The following is a 22,804-nucleotide window of genomic DNA, read 5'->3' as shown; positions in this document are numbered from 1 at the left end:
GACCTGCAGGACAGCTGGGGAGGGACTCTTTGACAGGGAGTATAGCGATAGGACAAGGAGCAATGGCTTTAGACTTAAAAAGAGTAGATTTGGATTAGGTATTAGAAAGAAATTCTTTATTCAGAGAGCGGTGAGGCACTGGAAAAGGTTGCCCAGGGAAGTTGTGGATGCCCCATCCCTGGAAGTGTTTAAGGCCAGGTTGGATGGGGCTTTGGGCAACCTGGTCTGGTGGGAGGTGTCCCTGCCTGTGGCAGGGGGATTGGAATTTGATGCTCTTTAAGGTCCCTTCCAACCCAAACCTTTGATTCTATAAGTTAATTTCACAGAAACTGGAGCTGGCCTACCATTTAAAAAAGATCATAAAACAGATCCACTAGAAATAAAGTGTGGATCATATGAAGCACATGGAGACCTGCTGTGTAAAAATCAATGCTAGCCCTTTGATAACAAAGAGCCTAAATGCTTCCGGAAGTATTCTTCTAAGGACAGCAAGTTCTCTAGTGAAATAGAGCTTCAAAGCACACACAACTAGGTAGTACGTACGAACTATCAACTCAAACAATTCAAAAGGAAAAACACTAACATTTTTTTTTTTGAAGTTAATCCTACATGACAACTAATGGAAATTGGGCCAATGGAAATGGCCCAATTGAAAACTCCAGTACACTTCTATGCCAATGCCCCTTTTAGGTGGCAGAGATCAAACTGAGTATTATCAGACTTCAAGAGCCTCCTGCAAAAAAAATCATAAAAGGCTGCAACCTGCTATCATTAGACCCTGGTAAAACACAACAGAAAAAGAAGCTATGAGGAGGAGGACAAAATGAAGAGTGAAAGGAAAGGAAATTATGGCCTACCTTTATTTTTGTAATTGTGGTTCTGACCAAAAAGAAGGAAATTCTATTCATTTCCATTATCATCATGTTACAACTGCAGTTTCCTTTTTTTTTTTTTTTTCTGAGAAAGTTAAAGGTTTGAAACAAATTTCAGATTGAAAAATCTGAGAATTTTCTTTCCTTAGACGTGCCTCATTGAAGCTTAAAATTTGTATTCATATTGTTCCTAATTTCTTCAAAATTTAAGTTAACTTGTAATAATCCCTAATACTTCAAAATAATCAAAACTTTTTTTAGTCTATTAATTTAATCAAAAATTTCCATCAAATCTTAAGAAAAAATGGTCCCATGCCACATTAATTGAGGAAACAGATTTCAATGTTTGAGCCCAAGCAGATTTTATGACACAATAAATTAGCAATAAAGCTGTAGAAAATTTTCCAAAAGCAAAAAAAAAAAACAAACATTTGAAGTTGTATGACTGAAAAACTGAAACTTTAATTTATTTCAAACTTTACTAAGGATTTACTAAGAGTGACTTAAATACATTTCAAGCCTAAAAAGATCTCTCTCCACTCCTAAAAAGTCACATCAGGAACAACAACAAAAAAAGCAAACATAAACCACAGCAAATTTAATTTTTGTGTATTCTTTAAGTAGAATTAAACAAACATGTATGATTCCCAGTTATTTCATTACAAATCAATGTATTCTTTCATTAATGCTGAAAAAAAAAAACATGCCCTTCTGCTACTTAGATGGTTCTGAATCATCATGTTATGATGACATTCCATTTTATTCTCCATTATGTAGCCCACAATATGGCTTCTGCTCCATTAGAAACCTTAAAATTATGAACAGAGCAAAATGTTTGACCTTAACATATGGGAGAATATGAACTACATCTGTAAAACTGTATGTTTTAATACATACATAATTCATCTGAGTTGAATGAACAGTTAATTCATACTCTGGAGCTTGCTAGAGTCAAAAGGTGGAATGAGGAAAAATAACCCAACACTCCAAATCTACATTCAGCTGTGGAATAGACAGTTCATTTTAGATATCTATTATCTAAATTATCTAAATTTAGATATCTATTCCACATAAAATTCTGCAAACTGCAGAGATGTACAATTTGAATTATTTAAGTATGCAACAACTAAATTCATTAGCGTTTGAAAATGGTTTAGATTTTTAGATAATATATCTTTTAAAGTTTCAAATACTTACTGTGCAGGATTGCAAATTCAGGATTGAAAGTTCATGACAGTGATTTTGAATGTGTTTCAGTGCTTCATCTTCTAACTGTATTAGCAATTAAATTGGACATAGGAAAAGAAACAAGAAATTAAAAGCAAACCAAACTAGACAAAGGAGTGCACACATCTTGTAATATTGAACAAAAGATTGTAACAAAAACCAATATTTTTTAATTCATGAAGATTTCAAAAAGCCAAAAGAAAAAATGTATTTCTAAAGGATCACCCAAGCAGTTATGTACCTGTGTGCAACCTCTAAGAAATAGTGCTTTTAGTCCACTACACCCTTTCACCAGTGCTTCAATACCATCCTTTGTAATCTGATCACACCAGGAAAGATTCAAATGTTCCAGATTTCTGCAACCCTCACTGGGAGAATTAAAAAAATACATAAAGTTAAATCCAGCCTTCAAATAGTCATAACAGTGGGAAACCCAAATTAAACACACTGTTAGAAGTTAATGATAGCCAGTGGACTGTGCCAGGCCTCTACAGAAAAGTCATGAGAAAAGACCACACACAAACATTATTGTCCACACCCAAGAAGTGCTAGATACAAGATACAGTCAGTGCTGATGCACAATATTAAGGCTCAGCACTGTGTTGTTTTTTTTTTAAAAAAAAAAAAAACAAACAACTTTATTATATATTGAACAGCTCTTTCAATTATTTTCTTTAATACAAAACACTAAATCTTCTTACCTTAAACCTTTCAAAGCGCTGTTTGTGATGGCTACACAAGATGTCAGATCCAGATGTTTCAGCTTGGAACAGAATCTGCTAAGACTGTAACATGTACTGCAAAACAGCAGACACACTAAAAATACCTTCAGCTACTTCTTCTTCCAAATTCCACTAACAAACAAAAAAACTCTTTGACTTACCTGTCAGTGATTTTTGTACACCCATTTAGATTTAAGTGTTCGATGTTTCTACAGTTCTGTGCAAAGGTCCTAAAACAGCAACAAAAAGCTAGAGAATTACTGTTATGCCTAGTGACTGAATTACTGTTATAATTTAGTCGAGCGCACTCTGTCCCCTAATGAATTCCATCTCAGGGAAAAAGCTTGCTCTTCAACCCATAGAGTAAAACATCTGGTTCAGTGGCTGCTTTTTCATTTTGCTATTGCAAGTTCTGTCTTGAGTAACTCTAAAACCAAGTGCTCTTCCTCTCTCAAATACTGCTTGAGCAAGGTGCTTATTTCTGTCATTGAACAGAACTGATTTGCTTCAAATGCCATAACTAAAATCATTAAGGGAATGAACACAAGGGTTGAAATATCACATCAGTTAAATACTAAGCATACTTAAGCTTCTGGGGAGAGTTTTCATATACCTTGTTACTGAAATTTCTGTAGGTCTTATTAAGGAGCTGACTCCCACATCAAATGAAAATGCAGGAATGTATCCTGCACAACACAGAATTGGGCTTTAAGTCGCCTGGACTACTAAGGGAAAGCCCTGGGAATTGCAAATTGGTTATTTATGATGTTAAAAATTAAAATGCATCTGTATGCACTACTGGGTATGTACACTAAAGATGATTGGAGCTATTACACCACTTAAAGCCTGTATATATCATTATACTAATTACCCAGAAGAAATGTATCAACTTCCTTTTCATCTCTACAGAGCAATATTTACAGCTGCACTGCATTTCAGAGCACCGTTTTTATGCCCATGTTTCCTCCAACTGCATGGATTTTATTGGCAGTGATGGAGGAAACACACAAAACAGTTTTGTCTGGAGGCTTGCCCTGGTTAGCAGATCCGACTACACACTCAGCGGGCAACAACTTCCTGGCTCTCCAGTGTGGATTGAAAACAATGGGAAAGAAAAAAAAACAACAGCAAGCAGTTATACTGGTGATAGTTTCCACGTGAATTCTCAAAACAGCTATTCCAAAATTCACGTAGTGGAGTGAGATTTATAATCGAGACTTTTTCAAATCACTTGGAAAGACGCTACACTCTGTAATAATTTGCAGGAACGGTAAACAGACTTTGAGATTCAACTGTGGGGCATGTCCTGACAGAGCCACAAACATTCAGTACTTATATAGCCAATATAACCTACTTTGATGACTGCCTTTTTTTAAACTAAAGGTGGATGTAGAGGAAGGATAAAATGAGAAATTAGTACCAGCCCCAAAACTAATGGATCAGTGCAAAACTCCTGATAGGTGAAGTTGCTTTCAGAACAAATACCCCAAAATTAAAGCCATTTCTCATATTACTGTTTTGAAAGTCTTAAAGTTCACAGCTTTATCATTCATTGGGTAATTCCAGTATCATCTGATTACATTTCAGGGGTAAAGCATCATCTTTCCTAAAGTTTCTCAGACACTACCATCTGCACTAGTTAGTAATTATGGATGCACTTATGCGTACGGCTAGCAGTACAATAGCTGGTCTCAGCCAACCCTGTCCATTTTCTTATTTGCATCAATCTACACATGCTACATACTGAACAACTACAAAAATATCTCTTTACTAAATATATCATTATTCACTAATATTGTAAATCCTGCCATCTTCCTCCTCTCACACACCACTAATACCTGAACCCATTTGAATTTTTTGGTTCTGGCCACAACCCTCACTGCAGTCCCCTAGCCTTAGTGTTCTGAACAGCAGTCATGAGCATAGAGTGAATACAAAAACTGAATTAATCGGGAGGAAAACTGTTGCCTACCTGTCCTCTTTCCTCCAACACCCATATTTCCTTCCCAGCTACCTTCTTAGTTCCCACGTCTCTCAGTGCCTGCCTTCCCCAACTCCTCCATTTCAGCCCTGACTTCCACTACTGAGAACACAGGGACCATATGCACAAATGCTCTGTGAGCTTGGAGGATTTATGTGGATTATTATTATTTTTATTTTAAATTTTTAAAAGGGCTCTTCCAGCAACACCCAAAAAAATATCTGGAAAGAGTAAGAAAAAATAAAAACAAATAATTTAGAATAGCTTAACATTTCTATTTTTGTTTTTAACCAAATTTCTAGGTTTTTTTTTTTGTTGTTGTTGTTGTTGTTTTTTGTTGTTGTTGTTGTTGTTTGTTTTTAAGCCTTAAAACCTCTAAGGGAAAAACATGCTCTGGCTTTTACTCATGAAAGTCAGATTACACATCAAAAATGCTCATTAATTTATTCTGGAGACAAATTAAATGAATGAGACTTGCTTGTAAATCTTAGGAAGAGCTAAAGGTCATGAGACACTAACCTAATGCCCACTGCTGAACAAAAATCTTTGCGCTTGTATCTAGGTCAGACTGAACATTATCTAGCCCACTCTGCTCTGACAGTCAAGCAAAGTGTAATGACTGCAAGTTATATTCTGAGCCTGTCTCCGAACACGCTTTGAGCCCTGTAGTATTTGTCATGTAGGGACCCTTCAGCTGCAGGTTAAGATCTTTGGGTTTAAATAAGGAAAGAAACATCAACAGAGGAATCTGGATTAATCCATTTGCATATAACAAAAGCTTACAGGGATTCAATGTATCTTGCAGGAACAAGTTGCACATTTCAATTTATACATATCTTAAAGGACTCTGCTAAAAGACTCCTGAGATGCTCCTGTTGCCTGTTTGCTCCTACATTACAGCAAGAGGAGAATCTCACACCTTTCCCAATTCTGTAGACACTGAACTGCATCAGTCTTTACTATTCATCCCCTTGCTAGGGTCATCTCTTGTCCAAACAAAAAGATTAACTATAAACTGACAATCTTGATGAAATTATACTTAAAGTACAAGTCTGAAAACATTTTAAATGTTTGAAAGTTGAGAGAAAAAAAAAAAAAAAAAGTAGCTATATTTTGATCTCAAACTGACGGCTCATTTGGTCATTGCTAAGGTACTTAAGCATCCCATTTTGTTCATTAGACAGTACTTAGAAACCCAAACAAATGTAACAATAATTGCTTTTGGTCTGGATACTAGGAAGTAAGTGATGTCTCAATCTAGGACTTTACTTACTTTAAAGAGGAGTCTCCAACACCAAGACATCCTCTCAGACTGAGTTGTCTCAGGAACCCACCACACCTTTTCGATATATTTTCCACAACACGACCCTTAAACCAAATAAAAGGAAGATTTTGTTGAGTTTTATTCTGACATAACATTCTAACCAAATTAAAAATGCCAGGACTGAAAATCAGTCTCAGTTAAATCCTACCAGAACCATACCTCATTGAATTTCTTTTCCTACTTTAAGGAAAAACGGATTACCTGATGAAACAAGTTCTGCTCAATTCAATTTTTAGATCTCTCTTCCTTTTTCAGTCTATGATACGTGGCCCGATTTTTGTCTGAGCAAAACCCTATCCATTAAAATTGCTAAAATGATCTTCAGGATCTGTCAGATTTGCAGGCAATCTGAAGAACTACCCAGAGGCAGAACAGAAGGCATCCTGCTCCTCAAGGACTACAGTTATTACTACAGCATACAACTTTAAATTATCCCTGAAGGCGTGTTTAGGCTAGTATTTTAATCTCAACTATAGCCCCTTGTAAATCCTATTTTACAGTCCCTGCTATAGGGATGGTTACTTCTGAAACAGGAAGGTATTGGACACTTGGTGGGAGCAGCCACTTCAACTCCAGAAGACTTACAAGAGCCTACCTCCCAGTCTTCAAAGTCAGATATATTTGAGAGTCTGTTCCTAACACCTGGAAATGCCCAAGGATTTCTCAGACTATGGAACTTACTGACATTATACCTCATTATTTGTCAAAAGTTGGAGTACAGTTTACAAACAAAACTTCCCATTTAACCTTGTGATCGTTACAAAATGCTATTCATTTACACCCTGAAAGCAGAGCATTTACTCTCTGAAAGGAGTAAGCAGAACAGAATAGTACTTCTAGTGCTCCAAGCTAGCATTATGAAAAATGTTATTTCAACTACGATATAAATACTTTTATTTTATTTCTTCATAGTAAAAACAGAATAATATATCAAAAAACAGGTAAACACTGCAACAACTGACTACTCATCACATTGTGTCTAATTTTAGGAAGACAAAGTAAAAAGAAATCAACACTGATCTTCTAACAAATAGGACAAGTATATACCTAACTGCACCTTTTATTTTCTTCTCTCTTTTATTCTAAATATATATAGATTATAATATAGAGAGATATATAATATATATATATTATATAAATATATATAAATACTCATAAATTACAGGGCAGTGCATTTTTAAATTTCCTCTCTGTATGCAATGGCAGCAATTTTACTGAAACAATAAAACATTTATTGGAATTTGTTGTTCACCTGTTAAAGTCCCAGCTAAAACTATGTGAAAATATCAGAGCTTATTTGTTAGTCTGTGAATAACAGATTATCTCCTATCTCAAATATTTTTACTTCAAAACAAACTGAAGGCAACTATACACTTCATGAAATGACATACTTTTTAGAGCTTTCTTATCACTTTGAATTATTTCCCAGCAGAGGCTAAATACCTTTACTGTAAGAATAAAGTCTTCTCAATGAATTACATATAATGCAGATTCAATCTACATAGGGGAAAAAAGCCAAAACCTAATGTATTATTCAAAGAAAATAATGAAACAAATAATAAGATACATTTTCCATACCCATTTATTACTTTAAGCATGTTAAAAAAACACCAAACCAGCATATTCAAAAAGACAACATAAGTGCATTCAAATGTATTTAGCTGTTTGAATAATTCAGTGTCACTCAAAATCCTGTTCTTCAGACTATCCCAGCTTATGCTTGGTGCCACATACCAACAAATTCTAAGGCACACTTCAAGATCTTCACACATCTTTGCATTAGAGAAGAACATTTTTCCTTTATAGCATGTACTTTTTTCTCAGTTTATTCAGTATCATATAAGGTCTTGAATAGGAAAAATTTCATAACAAAACTGATTTTCCATTATCTGATAGTCTCAGATCAAGTACCCCTTGATGTTATGTGCAATATCACCAGATAATGCAATATTGATCTGAGCAAAAAGTTGCCAAATAACAATTAGCAGCTTTTACCTGTCTTAAATCTAGACAGAAAAAAAAATACTAAAACAGTTTAAGGAAAAAACAAGCTGTTAGACACTGAATGTGAACACATTTCTCATCCAGAACTGATTTCTGTAGCACTCGTTCATTTAACTTGCACTTAGGAATAAATTTAACACATATATATTACAAAAGTACTTAAATGTAATACACTGAAGTAATTGAATTGCTCAAAATCACAGTATCTCCTTATAGAAAAAGAGGACCATAGCTTAATTTCATTCATTCTCATTAACACCAGACTACAAATATGTCTGAAAGGGCAACACCACTAGGAACAACATAAGACAAACTCTGCAAAAATGTAAAACCCCAACACTGTTCCTAAATAACAGAAAAGTTTCAGACACAAAAAAGGCTGACCAAGAGAATGGCCACAGATCTGGTAGGGTTTGTTTATTATTTTTTAGCAAATGAGAGACACCAGCTTTTTTAGAGGCAAGTGAAAAAATGAAATTAGACCTCCAAGACTTCTTAGACACATTGAGATATTTGAAGATGCCAAAATCTTTTTCCTACCTCCACAAGATTCTTGTATTTGACATTAGCAGAGGAGTTGGCATTAAAATTTTAAGAGAACAGTGAGAAAATTTACTCTATGTTGCTGTAAAGCTTAAGGAACAGTTTGAACCACAGTTGGCAAAATATACCAAATGATCCCCATCTGGATTTTATTCATGCAACTAAGACGCTTAACATAAAATCCAGAAGCAAATTAGTTATTGTATTCTAAATTTAATTTATATTATCAAACACAAATTATAAACTAGTTCAGTTACAATTAAGGACTTGTATTTTCCTATGGATTTTTGTCTTCACTTTCCAACATCAAATTTTATTCTGTTATACACATCTATGATAGCATTAATACATTTTTTCTTATGAAACATAAGACTGCCGTAATCCTTTTGTTATATGCTGAAAAAGACTTTAATCTACATGTACATGCATCTCAGGCAAGATTAAAGCCCTAGGAAACAAATGTTCATAAAGTGGTAATAATATATACAGCAAATCAAATCCAGGCCAAGCCAGCAGTAAGAAGAGTTGGTTAGCATTTTGTTGTTTCAGTCTCCAAGTTCTGGGGCCAAGTGTCCAGGGAGCATTCAGCACTAGATGGCACTCTCACAGAGACAAGCAACAAAAATTCCTCTAGGTTGTGAAAGTGACTCAGCATCTCAATCGAGAGGCACCGTTTACATCTTTGTTTTCTGGAAATGATCAGTTCTTAATTTATAGAGCCTTGTATGTATATAATATTTGCAAATTAGCTGACACACTGCCAACAACCAGAACTCTAAAACTCATCCGGTGTAAAAAAGTCAAATATAGTGCCATCTTTCTACATGCTCCTTCTCTGTTTTAGTATTTTGAACTTTAACCTTTAAAATGTGAGAACTCAAGAACAGCCTATAGAATACTCAAAACGGGCTATGCACTTAAACATCACCATAGGAATGAAATAAACAAAGACACTAACCTCTATATCTGTCTGAAAGTTAAAAAGGTCTATTCTTTGCCAATTGCTTCCATCCAGAGCTAGAACATTCCACGCCTGCAGAAAACAAATAAGAGATTATATACCTCCACTGCCTGCTCCCTTCATTTTTGTCTCAGAAATTCAAATACAACAAACTCTGAAATACAGTAAAATAGACGTTTTTAGGTAGCAGTTTTTAAAAAATGAATGTAATTGTAGATATTACCAATCCTAAAACATTAACTGGTTAAAACCAGGGCATTTGTGGAAATTAAACACAGATCTAAAAGGATTACACTTCAGAGATTTGTCTTATGCCCATAAAACATGCATTAGAGGAAGAAATTAAATAAAATATATGAACATAGCAGTATTCAATGGTCAATTTTTAAAAAGAGCTTTTGTAAATTTGTCTAGTAAGTTATTCTTGCTAGATGTATATGGAGAGAAGTGACTGCACTTGAGAGTCCTTCCAATAAAACCACAGTTCCTCAGCCTCATTAGTTACTATTCTGAGATGAACAGAAACAGAAGCCTTTCAGAAAACTGCTGACTTTCCACTGTTAGAATCAGGCCTTTCCATGTGCTGAGTAACATATAGAGAATCTGTCCACTACTATCGACGTAACAGACGACAGTTTTTTAAATTAGAACAAAGTAAAGAGTGAGAGAAAAAAATATATACTTAGAAAAACTGAAAGAAAATCACATACAACCAACAAGAGGCAGCTTTGAGAGAAAAAATTTTGATTGTTTTATCACCTTGGTTTTCTTCTGATGTATTCAAGACTACCTGAAAGTTCTAACAAAGCCTGATGTTAGTTAGCTCAAAAAACTTATTGAAGTTGTGGACCAGAATGGTACGGGTATAGAAATGAAACAGTTACACAATTATATAATAAAACAAGGAAACAAAAAAAAAAAAAAAAATAAAAATGGAGAAAAGCATGAAATTAGAAAGTTAATTCATGTTGTATAAGAATACATCTCATTGTACACGCTTCATGTAGAACCAGAATATTTTTCATTTTAATTTAAAAAAAAAGACTAGTTAAACATAAAAGCTTACTTTGCATGCTTTCTCTATTATCTTCTGTGTGCCTTTTTCCTCTACTAGTAGTCCATTTATTTAACATAATTTGTGCTTGACAAGCTAATGATGGATGAACTTCTTAGACACATGGTGCACATTAACTGAACTACATGGAATTTTAAGCAGAATATGCGTTTGAAAAATAGTGTTATATGGCCGCATGCTTTATAAAAAGCAAATGCCATTATGCTAAAATGGGCTTAATCCTTTCTCCAGATATAGAGTATCTATAGAAAGTATCTATAGAAAAGATATCTGGGTATCTTTTCTATAGCCTTTAAACAGAATTCTAACATGGCAACTATGAATCTGAATGCAATTGTGGACCCACTGTTTATTTGTTTTAATGAACAATAAGCCTATATTTGATTTTTTTTTCTTCCTATTTTAGACAGGAAGGAGATTGCCTTAAAGCCCATGATTTGCAAGTAATTAAGTGAAAGCTTTCCAAAGAACAACAACAAAAAGAAGCACAACAGAAATACATACCTTGGAAACCTGTGCACATCGACACAAAGTAACTATGTCCAAGAAAGAAAAAATTCTAGAAAAAATGAAAGAATAAAAATTAAAATATTTTATTACGAGTTCAGACTAACATCTGAATTCACTGTTCTGTAGTTCTATGGAAAGATAAACAGTAACACAACAAGCAAGCTAAATTAAATACAAGTGTTTCACTAAATTATTTTGCTTAGTGAGTAATACCATGGCCATCTTCTTAAGATAGTCAACTCCTGCATAGTAGGAAACAGGTGCTGCTACAGATAATCTATTTTACAACTCTCCCTCCTCATTACCCATTTGTGTATGAATAACAATTTTTTAAATATTATTATTTTTAATTCAGAGAAACTGGTTTGTAAACCTTTAATTGCGATGCTATTAAAGAAATAACTTACACAAATATATGTGAAGATTTTAGAGACTGGTGAAGTGTAAGAAATGGGAAATAACACACAGATAAATCCAAATTTGAGAAAATAAGTACAAACACAAAGCATGATAACCCGTATTTCTAAAGGGGCATCACAATGACTACCAAGTCTATCACAGTCAGCATCTTTTTTTTGAATTTGCTCTAAAAGAAACAATTACACTTCAAAATTTAGCATTACAATTCAGATCACTGTAACAATTCTTCAAAGATGGCGACTTTTTGTAGTTTTCTAAACTAAATTTTTCACTGTCAAAATTAATTTTGCTAAATACCATTTAAAAACAACAATGAAACCAATTCAAAGAAAATTCTCAGGGAATAAAATATATTAACTTAAGCATAAAATATAGATCCTATTCCCAAATCAGTTTCTATTACAAACAGTTAAAGATATGAAATACATGAAAGATGTTCCTGCAGTTCATTTATAAAGTATCACCTCTCACCAATGAACCTTTTCAGTTATCCAAACAATGAACAGTGATAATAATATTGTGTGTAACATGGCATTTTTGGCACTAAGGAGCAAACTTAACTGGAAAGAGATGTTGAATTTTATATGTAAAATTCTGATTACTATTTTCTAAGTGGAAACCTGAAGCTAGAGCTCTAAATGGATGCCTAAATCCTAAGGGCTGTGGTTTTTAGCCGTGGTAACAGTAATGCAATGGAAGTTAATGGACGTACTTATTAAACATTAAGGCCCTTCTGGATATTTTGTACGATCTATTAGTTATTAGTTTTGAACAGTTATTATTTTTCCAATATTTCATCAACATATGAAAATACTTTTTTTCACTGTACAATAATATATTTCTCAAAAAAAAAATCTCAAAAGGCAAACAGACAATTTACAAAACAATGCAGATAACATTCATTTTGATAGCATCTATTTTGTCATTTGAACATCCATTCTAAGGTCTGTTGCCCCCCTTAAGAAACTTAGCAGTGCTTTACACACAAACTGCACACTGCATGAACAGTCCAACAATCTTGCTGAACACAGGTGAGTAAAGAAAGCGCTCTCTCTTTAAAGAGCAGCATTTATCCCAGTGACCTGCCTTGAACCCTCTCTGTAGTCACCTTTCCTCCCTTCCCAAGAGGGGAGCAGCAGAAGGTGAGGAAGGGGATATAACACTGGAGAGCTGTAAAAGCCACCTGGCTTGTAGAAGATTCCTTGTAATAATGATGTATGAGGGGAATCACAGGTTTATCTTAGATTTGCAGAAGCCAAAGCATAAAAGACATGTTTCTAAATTATTTCTAATGAAGACATGAAGGATGGTGACAAACTATTTCATGACACAATATTCTTGCCTAAATGAAGCATAGGACATGCTTTGGAAGTGATTCATCCAGTTCCACTGAAAGTAAGAAATAACAGAAGGAATTCAAGACGTTGAAGAAAAGCTATTTTCTATATTCCAACTACTGAGTTGTCTAGCAGTCTCTCTTCATGTTTGACTGTTTGTTACTGTTACGAGATTTATGTTAATGTATGATTTCCGCTGAAAAGAATTAAAACCAAATGCAGAACAGACATATTTATTTTTGCTCCATTCTGTATGAAGAGACTTTTTAAGAAGTCAAAAACTGAAAGTGGTTATTTTATGTTAAAAGGAAAACTATTTTAATAAGTGAAAACATCCATGATGTTTTTAGATTTCCAGTTTTGTTCTAACAAAGGAACTGTCTTGAAAGGCAGCTCAAGCTGTCTCCATGAAAATAGATAACTTAAAATGAGATTAGGATGCATTCTAACAGACCAAAATCAGAATAATTACTCAATTAAATATTATCATAGGTACCAGTAAATTATTTTACAATTGCTAAAAGTTATTTTGCCAACTCGCTTGGAACTGTTTTTTCCATGGTCTTCTATTTGTTTACTCTCTATAGTACAGTATTATGGGCAAACCGCTAAAGACAACAGCTTCTCTGCTTGCAGCCCCACAGAACTACTAGCAAATCCTTATCAGTCAGGGAAAATAGCCAGCAAGACACAAGACTAAGGTTTTAAGGCTTTAAAACCCAATCAAAGAATAGAGAAAGAGATGGCAACTCTGACATTGTCTGGCACTTTGGCAAAGGGACTATGTCAGCAAGCACTTGTAATTTTAAAAAGTGGAAAAGATTACCATGTAGGCCAGACGATGGTTGTATAGCACATATGTCCTCTATGACCATAACTACATAGATGGAAGTTAATGCAGCTGGCCACAGGATTAATTTCCACTTAGGTCTTTGGCACAATTTAGTACAGGGAAACTGGAAATTTATAGAACCACAGTAATGTTTACTAATAATCTGTTCTAACTTCCTGTATCCCAGGCTATCAATTTTTCCTTAGTTAGCCTGTACTGAGCCCGAGAAGGACAATCTGCTTACTAATAATGAGAGTTCATCAAAACTTCTTGTCCCTAGGCACACACCAGTCTGGACATACATATGCCTCATGAGCTTGGTCTTGGAGATCTTTCAATGTTAACAGTACCAGCAGTACGCATGAGTGTCATGCCAAAGGCACAGAGTTGTACAAGCTCACAGTTCCTCAACTCCTTTAAGGTAAACTACTATTTGGCTAAAGCCTAAATTCCAGAAAATGATCTATTCTTGATTCGAAAGCCTTCAAGGGGTGGAAAGTCACCACCTTCTCTGGTAGTTTGTTCCACTGGTTAATCATGCTGTTATAATATTTGCCTTATTTCCAAGGTGAACATCTGACTTTCAGCTTCATGTTTTCCTCTACTTTTCTTCACCAAATTCAAGAGTGCTTTAGCAGTTAGTACTTCCTTCTCACATAGTTTTAAAGCCACTTATGTCATCTTTAATTCTTTTTACTTTAGCTCTTTAAATCTCATCTTCAGTGCACATTCTTCTTTCCCAGTATGTTTCTGCAAATGTACACATCAGAAGCACATGAAGTGTTAAAAACCTTATTAGTACCAACAAAGCTGCACACAGCCGGGGACTTTAACAGCCTTTTTCATACAGCAACAGACAAGATACTTACAGGATCTTACACATTTCACTCAAACATCCCCTTCAGGGATGAAACATCCCAGGCTACAGCTCTTTGTGTGACCTTCCCTAATCCATGTAAAAATTCATCTTGTAAAATGTAAAATTTATCTTGTTTGAATGTCCCTTCATTTAATATGTCATTCAGATGTCCTTGGGAGTGGTTTGTCTTCGCAGTAATTTACCACTGCATTTCTTTTAGAGTCATCTAGAACTCTTATCTCCAGAGACTTCTTAAAATGTCATTTCCATAACATGGAATAGAAAACAAAAAGAAAAAAAAAATGCTGTTTGGTCTACCTGCCAGTTGCTGCAACAACTGTTAAGCAACTCTGAATCCTTTTAACATGAACCAATGTACTATACAGTGCTACTTCTTAATCAAAAGTTCAAATGTTAAAGTCAAATGCCTGAGTAAATTCACGTAATTTGGGTTGGTAGAACTGATTGTTTAACCCCAGATTGATATCGTCCAACCACTTTTTTCCCCACTAAAACACAACTGTTGGTTATATTTCTCTCTCTCAATTTTCTATCAAACATACATATAGTGAGTTTTTCCAGTGCGTATTGAATAGGAGGCTGAGTTTTCTTGTATTCTTCCATATATTTCCATTTCCATACAGAGTTCATTACTCCCTTGTGCTATGAACAGACGTGTTTTTCAAAACACAGAAATAAGTGGTGTCACTTCTATTATTTTGTTTCCCTCTCTGTGGAACCACAGAAAGAAACAGCTATTTCTCAGAACCCCAACACTGCACGGAGCATCACCTACAGAATAAGAAACAAAACCATGCAAGAGTCAAACTGCCTCTCTCATCTTTCTAAGGCCCTTGCCAACCTAATCACATAAGGAACAAGCTTTCGCAGTAGCACCTTGATAATTACTTGTTTTTAAGTATTTTGATACAATACTACATGGCCTGATTACAAGCAGGTAACAAAATACATACAGTAATGCATACATACATACTGTACTGTGACTTCCTGGAATTTTTGGCTTGGCAAACTCAATGTTGGTATCTGCCAAGTATGACAGAAATGCCTGATAATTTCTAAAGACACTTAGCAATAAAATAAGATTTTTAAAACTGCTTTAAGAATGGAATGCTATTTCAAAACTTCTATTTTTCACTTCTTTTCAATTCACAGTGCTGTTGCACACAAAGAATGATGTCGAAGTATACAGAAATATATAGTTCGATGGATGGAATATATGGATTCCCCATCCCTAGAAGTGTTCAAGGCCAGGCTAGATGGGGCTTTGGGCAACCTGTTCTAGCAGGAGGTATCCTTGCCCACAGCAAGGGAGGTTGGAATTAGATGGTCTTCAAGGTCCCCTCCAACCCAACTCATTCTGTGATTCTACATTTCTATGAAATGGAAGTCATCTATAATAATAGATGAGAAATGAATGACCTTTAAGAAGTCAAGTTGAAGACTTGAACACAAAACACGTATAGAAGGTTTAGGGCAAAATCTCAACCCATGAAACAGTTTATCTATTGTCTTCCAAAAGGTCAGATACATGCTATAATCAGTTTCAGCACTCCTACTTAGCTTTGTTTCACTCAAAATAGCCAGTGTGACCTAACATTTTAGGGCAATCACTTCATTACATTGGTTATCCTGATTCGTCTAATAGAAAAATATGAGAATTTCAAGAAGAAAAACCAACAATGGTTATTAGAAAATAACATTATATAATATTAGCATCATTTTGTCTTCAGTAGTACTGGGAATCCCACTGCAGTGTTTCCAAATCACAGAATCACAGAATTTCTAGGTTGGAAGAGACCTCAAGATCATCGAGCCCAACCTCTGACCTAACACTAACAAGTCCTCCACTAAACCATATCACTAAGCTCTACATCTAAACGTCTTTTGAAGACCTCCAGGGATGGTGACTCCACCACTTCCCTGGGCAGCCTGTTCCAGTGTCTAACAACCCTTTCAGTAAAGAAGTTCTTCCTAACATCCAACCTAAAACTCCCCTGGTGCAACTTAAGCCCATTCCCCCTCGTCCTGTCACCAGGCATGTGGGAGAACAGACCAACCCCCACCTCGCTACAGCCTCCCTTGAGGTACCTATAGAGAGCGATAAGGTCGCCCCTGAGCCTCCTCTTCTCCAGGCTGAACAAGTCCAGCTCCCTCAGCTGCTCCTCGTAGGACTTGTTCTCCAGACCCCTCACCAGCTTTGTCGCCCTTCTCTGGACCCGCTCAAGCACCTCGATGTCCTTCTTGTAGTGAGGGGCCCAAAACTGAACACAGTACTCGAGGTGCGGCCTCACCAGAGCTGAGTACAGGGGGACGATCACCTCCCTAGCCCTGCTGGTCACACTGTTCCTGATACAAGCCAGGATGCCGTTGGCCTTCTTGGCCACCTGAGCACACTGCTGGCTCATATTCAGCTGACTATCAACCATCACTCCCAGGTCCTTCTCTGCCTGGCAGCTCTCCAACCATTCCTCTCCCAGCCTGTAGCTCTGCTTGGGGTTATTGCGCCCCAGGTGCAGGACCCGGCACTTGGCCTTGTTGAACTTCATGCAGTTTAACCTTTCACTATATTTTTTCCTTCGCTATTTTTTTTTCTTTTTCATCATCTTTCTCCCTTCCCAACACCAAACACCTTTCAAACTAAATGCCAAACCAAGTCCTGTGCTTTACCTAAAATGAAGCAATAGAGGACCTGCAGGCCAAGGGAGGAGAGCTAAGACAACTCCCAGCCATGCCACCTCTACTTCCTGTGCTCCCATATCAATCACGCCTTCCTAAAATTGGAATAGTTGCAGAGGAGGATGATCCATATTTCTAACCTTAAAAGCCTCATGGATTGTCCAGTTTAATCATTTTCTGTAAGGGCTGGATGACCCACAAGGTTCTGCAGTTTCTAAAATTGAGCATGCTGCAACTGATGACTCCCTAGTTTCATTAGCTAGATTTTTGTCAAAGTCTCAGCTATTTACTCCAGCTACAACATTTTCTTTTTAAGGCATCAAACCAGGAGAAAGAATTCCATAAGGATCAAAAACACTGAAATATTTTTTATTTTTTACAGAAAAGCATATGATAAATGAAAATGTAAGTACTTTGGGGCAGATGGGAATCCCTGAAAGGGGATACATACCAGGAACACCTCATGCACCCATTACAAGCTGGGGCTGATCAAATGGGAAGCAGCTCTGCAGAAAAGGAGCTGAGTTCCTGCTGAACACCATGATGGATATTTCTCAAAGCAGAAGGCATTGGAAGCAACTTTTCAATGTGTATGAATATCTGATGGAAGTGAAGATAACAGACTCTTCTCAGTAGTGCCCAGGACTAGACAGGAAAAGAGGCAACGGATGTAAACTGAAATACAATAAATTCCACTTAAATAGAAGAAAAAAACACCTTTATTTTTACTGTTAGCGTTGTCAAATACTGAACCAGGTTGACTTGAGGGTTTTTGGAGTCCCTATCCTTGGAGATAGTCAAAACTCAACAGGACAATGCCAAAATATGTCTCTTCTAGCTGACACTGCTTTCAGCTGCAGGTTAGACTACATGATATCCAGAGTTCACTTCCAACCTTAGCTAGTCAATTTTATGAATACAAAATTCATTTCTATGAGATGATTTTATGAAGTACAAATTTGGCAACTAGAAAGCATCTTACTAAACAGTTAGCCTAATGATTATTTCAGAGAGGTTTAGCTGGCAGACCATAGTGCCAACCCAACCTGCTGGTCATTCCAATTCTTCCCATGAGAGAAGGTATTATACAAACAGGGCACCAAAGAGCCAAAATCAAACATGCCCACTCTACATGCTGGTGGCTTGATAAAAATGTGAAGGAAAAAAAAAAAAAAAAACAACACAAACATGATGCTCTGGTGGTATGCAGCCTAGGAATATTCCATAAACCATGATTCTTACAGACATAAATGTTATGGAAACTTCAGTTAGTCTTTGGACTAGTATTTGGTACACTTGATCCAACCTGTTCTGCTACTGGCCTGGAAAATAACTTTGAAAAACAGATTTCTCATCCTGATGCCTATGCCTGCATCAGGAAGACAGAGATATGAAAGCTCACCTCTACTGTAAATGCTTCATAAATTACTGACAAAAACAAAAAAAAAAGAGCACAGTATAGGTGCTTGACATTGTTATTTAAACTCTCTAACATCACTACTGAATGAAATAAAAACAATGTTCTGTGCTTTTTTTTAATTTTTGTTTTGTTTTTGGTAGAGAGTTGGAGTATCCTTTGAATTGCCTTTGTGTTTTGCTGGCACTTCTAGCATGGGAATGAGAAAGGAAAAACAACCATTTTGGAGTGCATGTGTGTGAGAATTCCATATGAAAGGAATGACTTCTTTATATCACTGATACTTCTGAACATTTGGCTTTGGTAATTTGTTAATCAAGAGACTGAGTTTAAATAAGGCTCCAGTTTCAAAGTAAATAAAGCTCCAAATGGAATTAGGCCTTGATTAATTAAATAACAGATTCTAAAGAGAAGCTTGAAAGCATATAAAAAACAAAATGAAACAAATGGTAATGAATGAATATGAGACTTATGTAAGTTGCTGTTACATCAACTTTAGCTGTTATTCCTGCTGCTTTAAACGCTTATTTACTTTTGTTTGTTCCAGAACAACAAATCTTTTGTCACAAGTGTGTTTTTACTAAGAGATAACTGTTCTAACTGAAACCAGGACACATCCATCCTTGAAGTAGGTAATGCTGAAGCAGTCCATTTGTAAGAAAGTCCCAATTCTTCAAGAAGAAACATTAAACAAATAATTTCCTTTTCATAATTCCCAAATTTTACTCAGCACCTTGGCAAAAAAAACAAAACAAAACAGAAAAAAAACACTACTTCCATTCCCAAATCGCTCCTTCTGCATTAACAGTGTACAAATGCACTCATAGAATTTTCTGCTTGTGTTCTTACAGACTCTCACTCACAGTTTTAAAAGGAATTCCATTTGAAACATCTCTGCCCCAAACTTCTAAGCTTATACTTGTGTTTGTTTATGAAAAAAAAAACAAAAACATTTAAACAACAAGTAGAGGATGGCAGCTACCTCCTCTGGTTACAAAAGGCCAAGTTTACTCAACAACAACAATAGTTTTCACATGTTCAGCAATCACCTCATACAAAGAATTCAGAAAACGCATACAGAATAACCAAGTCGTAAGTCAAAGAACTGAAAAATATGAACTTGCATCTGGAACAGATCTTAGTTGGTAACAATTTCATAAGCAGACAAACAGTACGTGTATATTGAAGACAAAAAGAAATGTCGTTTGAAACATGCCTCATTTTCCCCACTTCATTTGTATAATTAAATACTGCAACATTTCACCTTGAGTAGCAAAGACTGCTGTTTAATATTTAATAATCTCAGGAAAACATTTCAATTTTATAATGCACATGCAATCACTTACTTTGATTTTAGACCACATTTTGCCTTTCTGGCACACTACAATAGAGGACTTCAACCAATTACAATATAGCTATTTAGAACCACAAACAACCAAATTGATACATCAACTGTATTCATACAGATTATTAATCTATTCGATTGTATAGGAGTTGATTATGAAAGTAAAACACATTTCCTTTAATTTCAGGATGTAAACACAAATCTATGGTTTCTGTAAAGGGAAGTCTAATCATGTCTTGTGCACGTAGCTTTTATTAAGCAAAGTAAGTTCTGTGATTTGACATGTCTGAAATATGTCTAAGCAAGGAATTAGTGCAGAGCAGCTGCAATACTCCAAGCTCATGTTAATTTCCCAATATAGAAAGCTCCTCTATATAAAAATACGGACAATACATTCATTAACCAGAAGCATGGAGACTAACACTGATAGGAAACAAAACAAAAAAAAAGAGATTGATAACAGCATAATATCAAAACCAGACTCTCGTCTGCAGTCATATACCCATTTCCAGTGGTCCTTAACTCCAAAGAAGTTATTAGAAAATGAACCAAACAGGCAATTAGAACAAATCACAGGCACATGTCATGGAGCAGATAAAGCTTCTGGGAAGTGATTAGATATTTTCAGCCAATGGGAAACAGAAACAAAAATATTAGGAACAAGATTTAACAGATTTATTATTATTAAATTCTTATGTGCTTTAGCAACAATTGATAAGTAGTATCACACTACAAGTACCATTTTTATTTAACATCATTTGCCCAATTATACATGAATAGTCATTGTACCTTCAGTCTTCAAGGTAGCATACCTAACCTCAAATAAACACTGAGGATAAAACAAATTGAAATTTTCTGATCAATCAGCTTTTGCTAGAAAATTTTCCAATTACTGTTAAGTGGTAATGGGCTTTAAAACTTTCCAGTGATTTAACTCAAATTCAGGACAGAATCAATAGGTTAGTGGTCAGTGGGTAGAACATTCCCTGCAGAATATTCCATATTCCCTTAGAATCTGGAAAATGTCTCATGTTGACCTTTATATACAATGAAACAAAGCCAAGTTATTAGAATTTGTATTCAGGGCATCATTCAGTGATGCTTTTTCATTTAATCACATTTTCTAAATAGTTCTACAACCCTAATTTACATCATCACCACAACATGGAATGAGTATATCTGAACAAAAATGAAAATCTTTTAAAAATGCAATTCCTTTTAACAAAAGACTGTTTCTTTAGTACCACCAAGAGAACATTGTTACAGTACAGACACTAAAAAGTAATAACATTTTAAGAACACTTTCTTAATACACAAGATAGCAAACTACCATTGTTTCAGACAGGAAGCAGTGACATATAAGATAACCAAAGCAACTCTTTAGAGTATCAAGAACAAATCATTAGCTCAATTTTATTAACACCATCACTAAAAATTATAATTGCACAATTATACATGGACATTTCTTTTTACACAAAGAGTGGACTGCAATGAAAACTATAGGCAGCTGGAGAAGAAGTCACTGGGCCGATTCAGTTTCCCCTATGAAGCGGTTACATCCAATTGAGCAGTACCTCCACATTCTGGAATTGACATTTTGCTTGAAATCAACTTTCAACACAAGCATGTGAAGAATTCCACCAGTGTCTCAAACATAGGCTAAACTTACTGATGCTGATGTTGTAACTAACTTCTGTGAAGGTGTTCTACTCACACAGGTTTGATGAAATGCCGAACGATTCCAGTAAGTAAAAACTTCCTGTTGGTTCTACCATATATAACACAGACCAACAGTAAAAGGTGACGGTCTGTGCTTTTTGCCACAGTGATTTTTGGAAAGCTCTGAAGTTGTATTTATATTTGTTATAACAAATTTCATAAGAAAAAGAATTTGAGTATTTATTGTAGGGAAATACATAAGAGATGGATCTTACACTCTACAGACAGATAAAACATTGTGCAATGTGGAAAAGAGTTAACTACATATACTACAGCTATTTGGACATTTTATTTCACTTTTTCTTTATGCACGAAAAAGATCACTACTAAACTATATTATCTACAGTATAGTGTAATTTGAACACTAAAACAAATCAAGACCAATCAAAACAAAACAGGTTAAAGAATTCAAAGATTTAAAACAGTCATGTTACTATTTATTTCAAGATATTTAAGAATTAATAGTAATCTTAATAGTTTAAGAATTAATTTGTAGTCTATAAGCCACATAAGCAATGCATTATCCTCAGATTTTTATTCCTTAACACGTTATCGCGAATTACCTTAACAGAAGTTCTTTGGGTAATTTTTTGTTAATAAGGCCTTCATCATTATTTGAGAAAACCTGGAAACAGAAGGAAAAAAATCATTTAAAAAGACCAACAAAAGAAAAACAGCTTTTAGAGACCCTTTTAACCTTCTGCTTAGGTGTTTAACTCTTAAATTACCATTAGCACCATGTTTTCAACATGCTATTTGGTATCCCTATAAATTATTTTAATATGCACAATGCAGCCACACCCACTCATACACTTGAGTCTTTCCTAGTGCTGTGATTTAGCCACACAAAGCATGTGGAACCATTTTGTAATCATTAAATAAACACTAAGAAACACACCCCAGGAAGTATTCTTGGTAGCAGTAAAAGTTCTAGCAACAGCAAGACACATACAAATATG

At 35.3% G+C, this 22,804-nt stretch overlaps 1 protein-coding gene across 4 annotated transcripts in view; it reads right to left on the bottom strand.

Moving 5' to 3' along the window:
• FBXL2 (F-box and leucine rich repeat protein 2) overlaps window positions 1-22,804 on the bottom strand; it is a 56,714-nt gene that overhangs the window by 21,021 nt on the left and 12,889 nt on the right. Inside the window, exons 2-9 of one of the 4 annotated variants that reach the window (XM_084511587.1) lie at window positions 22,409-22,470; window positions 11,214-11,268; window positions 9,632-9,706; window positions 6,076-6,170; window positions 2,983-3,051; window positions 2,801-2,896; window positions 2,341-2,467; window positions 2,070-2,144 (exon numbers count right to left, since the gene is read on the bottom strand). In XM_084511587.1, the coding sequence (XP_084367713.1) occupies window positions 2,070-2,144; window positions 2,341-2,467; window positions 2,801-2,896; window positions 2,983-3,051; window positions 6,076-6,170; window positions 9,632-9,706; window positions 11,214-11,268; window positions 22,409-22,470 (654 nt within the window). Of the gene's footprint in view, window positions 1-2,069; window positions 2,145-2,340; window positions 2,468-2,800; window positions 2,916-2,982; window positions 3,052-6,075; window positions 6,171-9,631; window positions 9,707-11,213; window positions 11,269-17,815; window positions 18,040-22,408; window positions 22,471-22,804 lie in introns of those variants that run through there. The other 3 variants (XM_084511589.1, XM_084511590.1, XM_084511588.1) reach the window with 3 other exon arrangements.

Source organism: Aythya ferina, assembly GCF_964211825.1.
Source record: "Aythya ferina genome assembly, chromosome: 2".
NCBI lineage: Eukaryota > Metazoa > Chordata > Aves > Anseriformes > Anatidae > Aythya > Aythya ferina.
The sequence above is the reverse complement of the archived record's forward strand: the minus strand, read 5'-3'. Positions and strand labels throughout refer to the sequence as shown.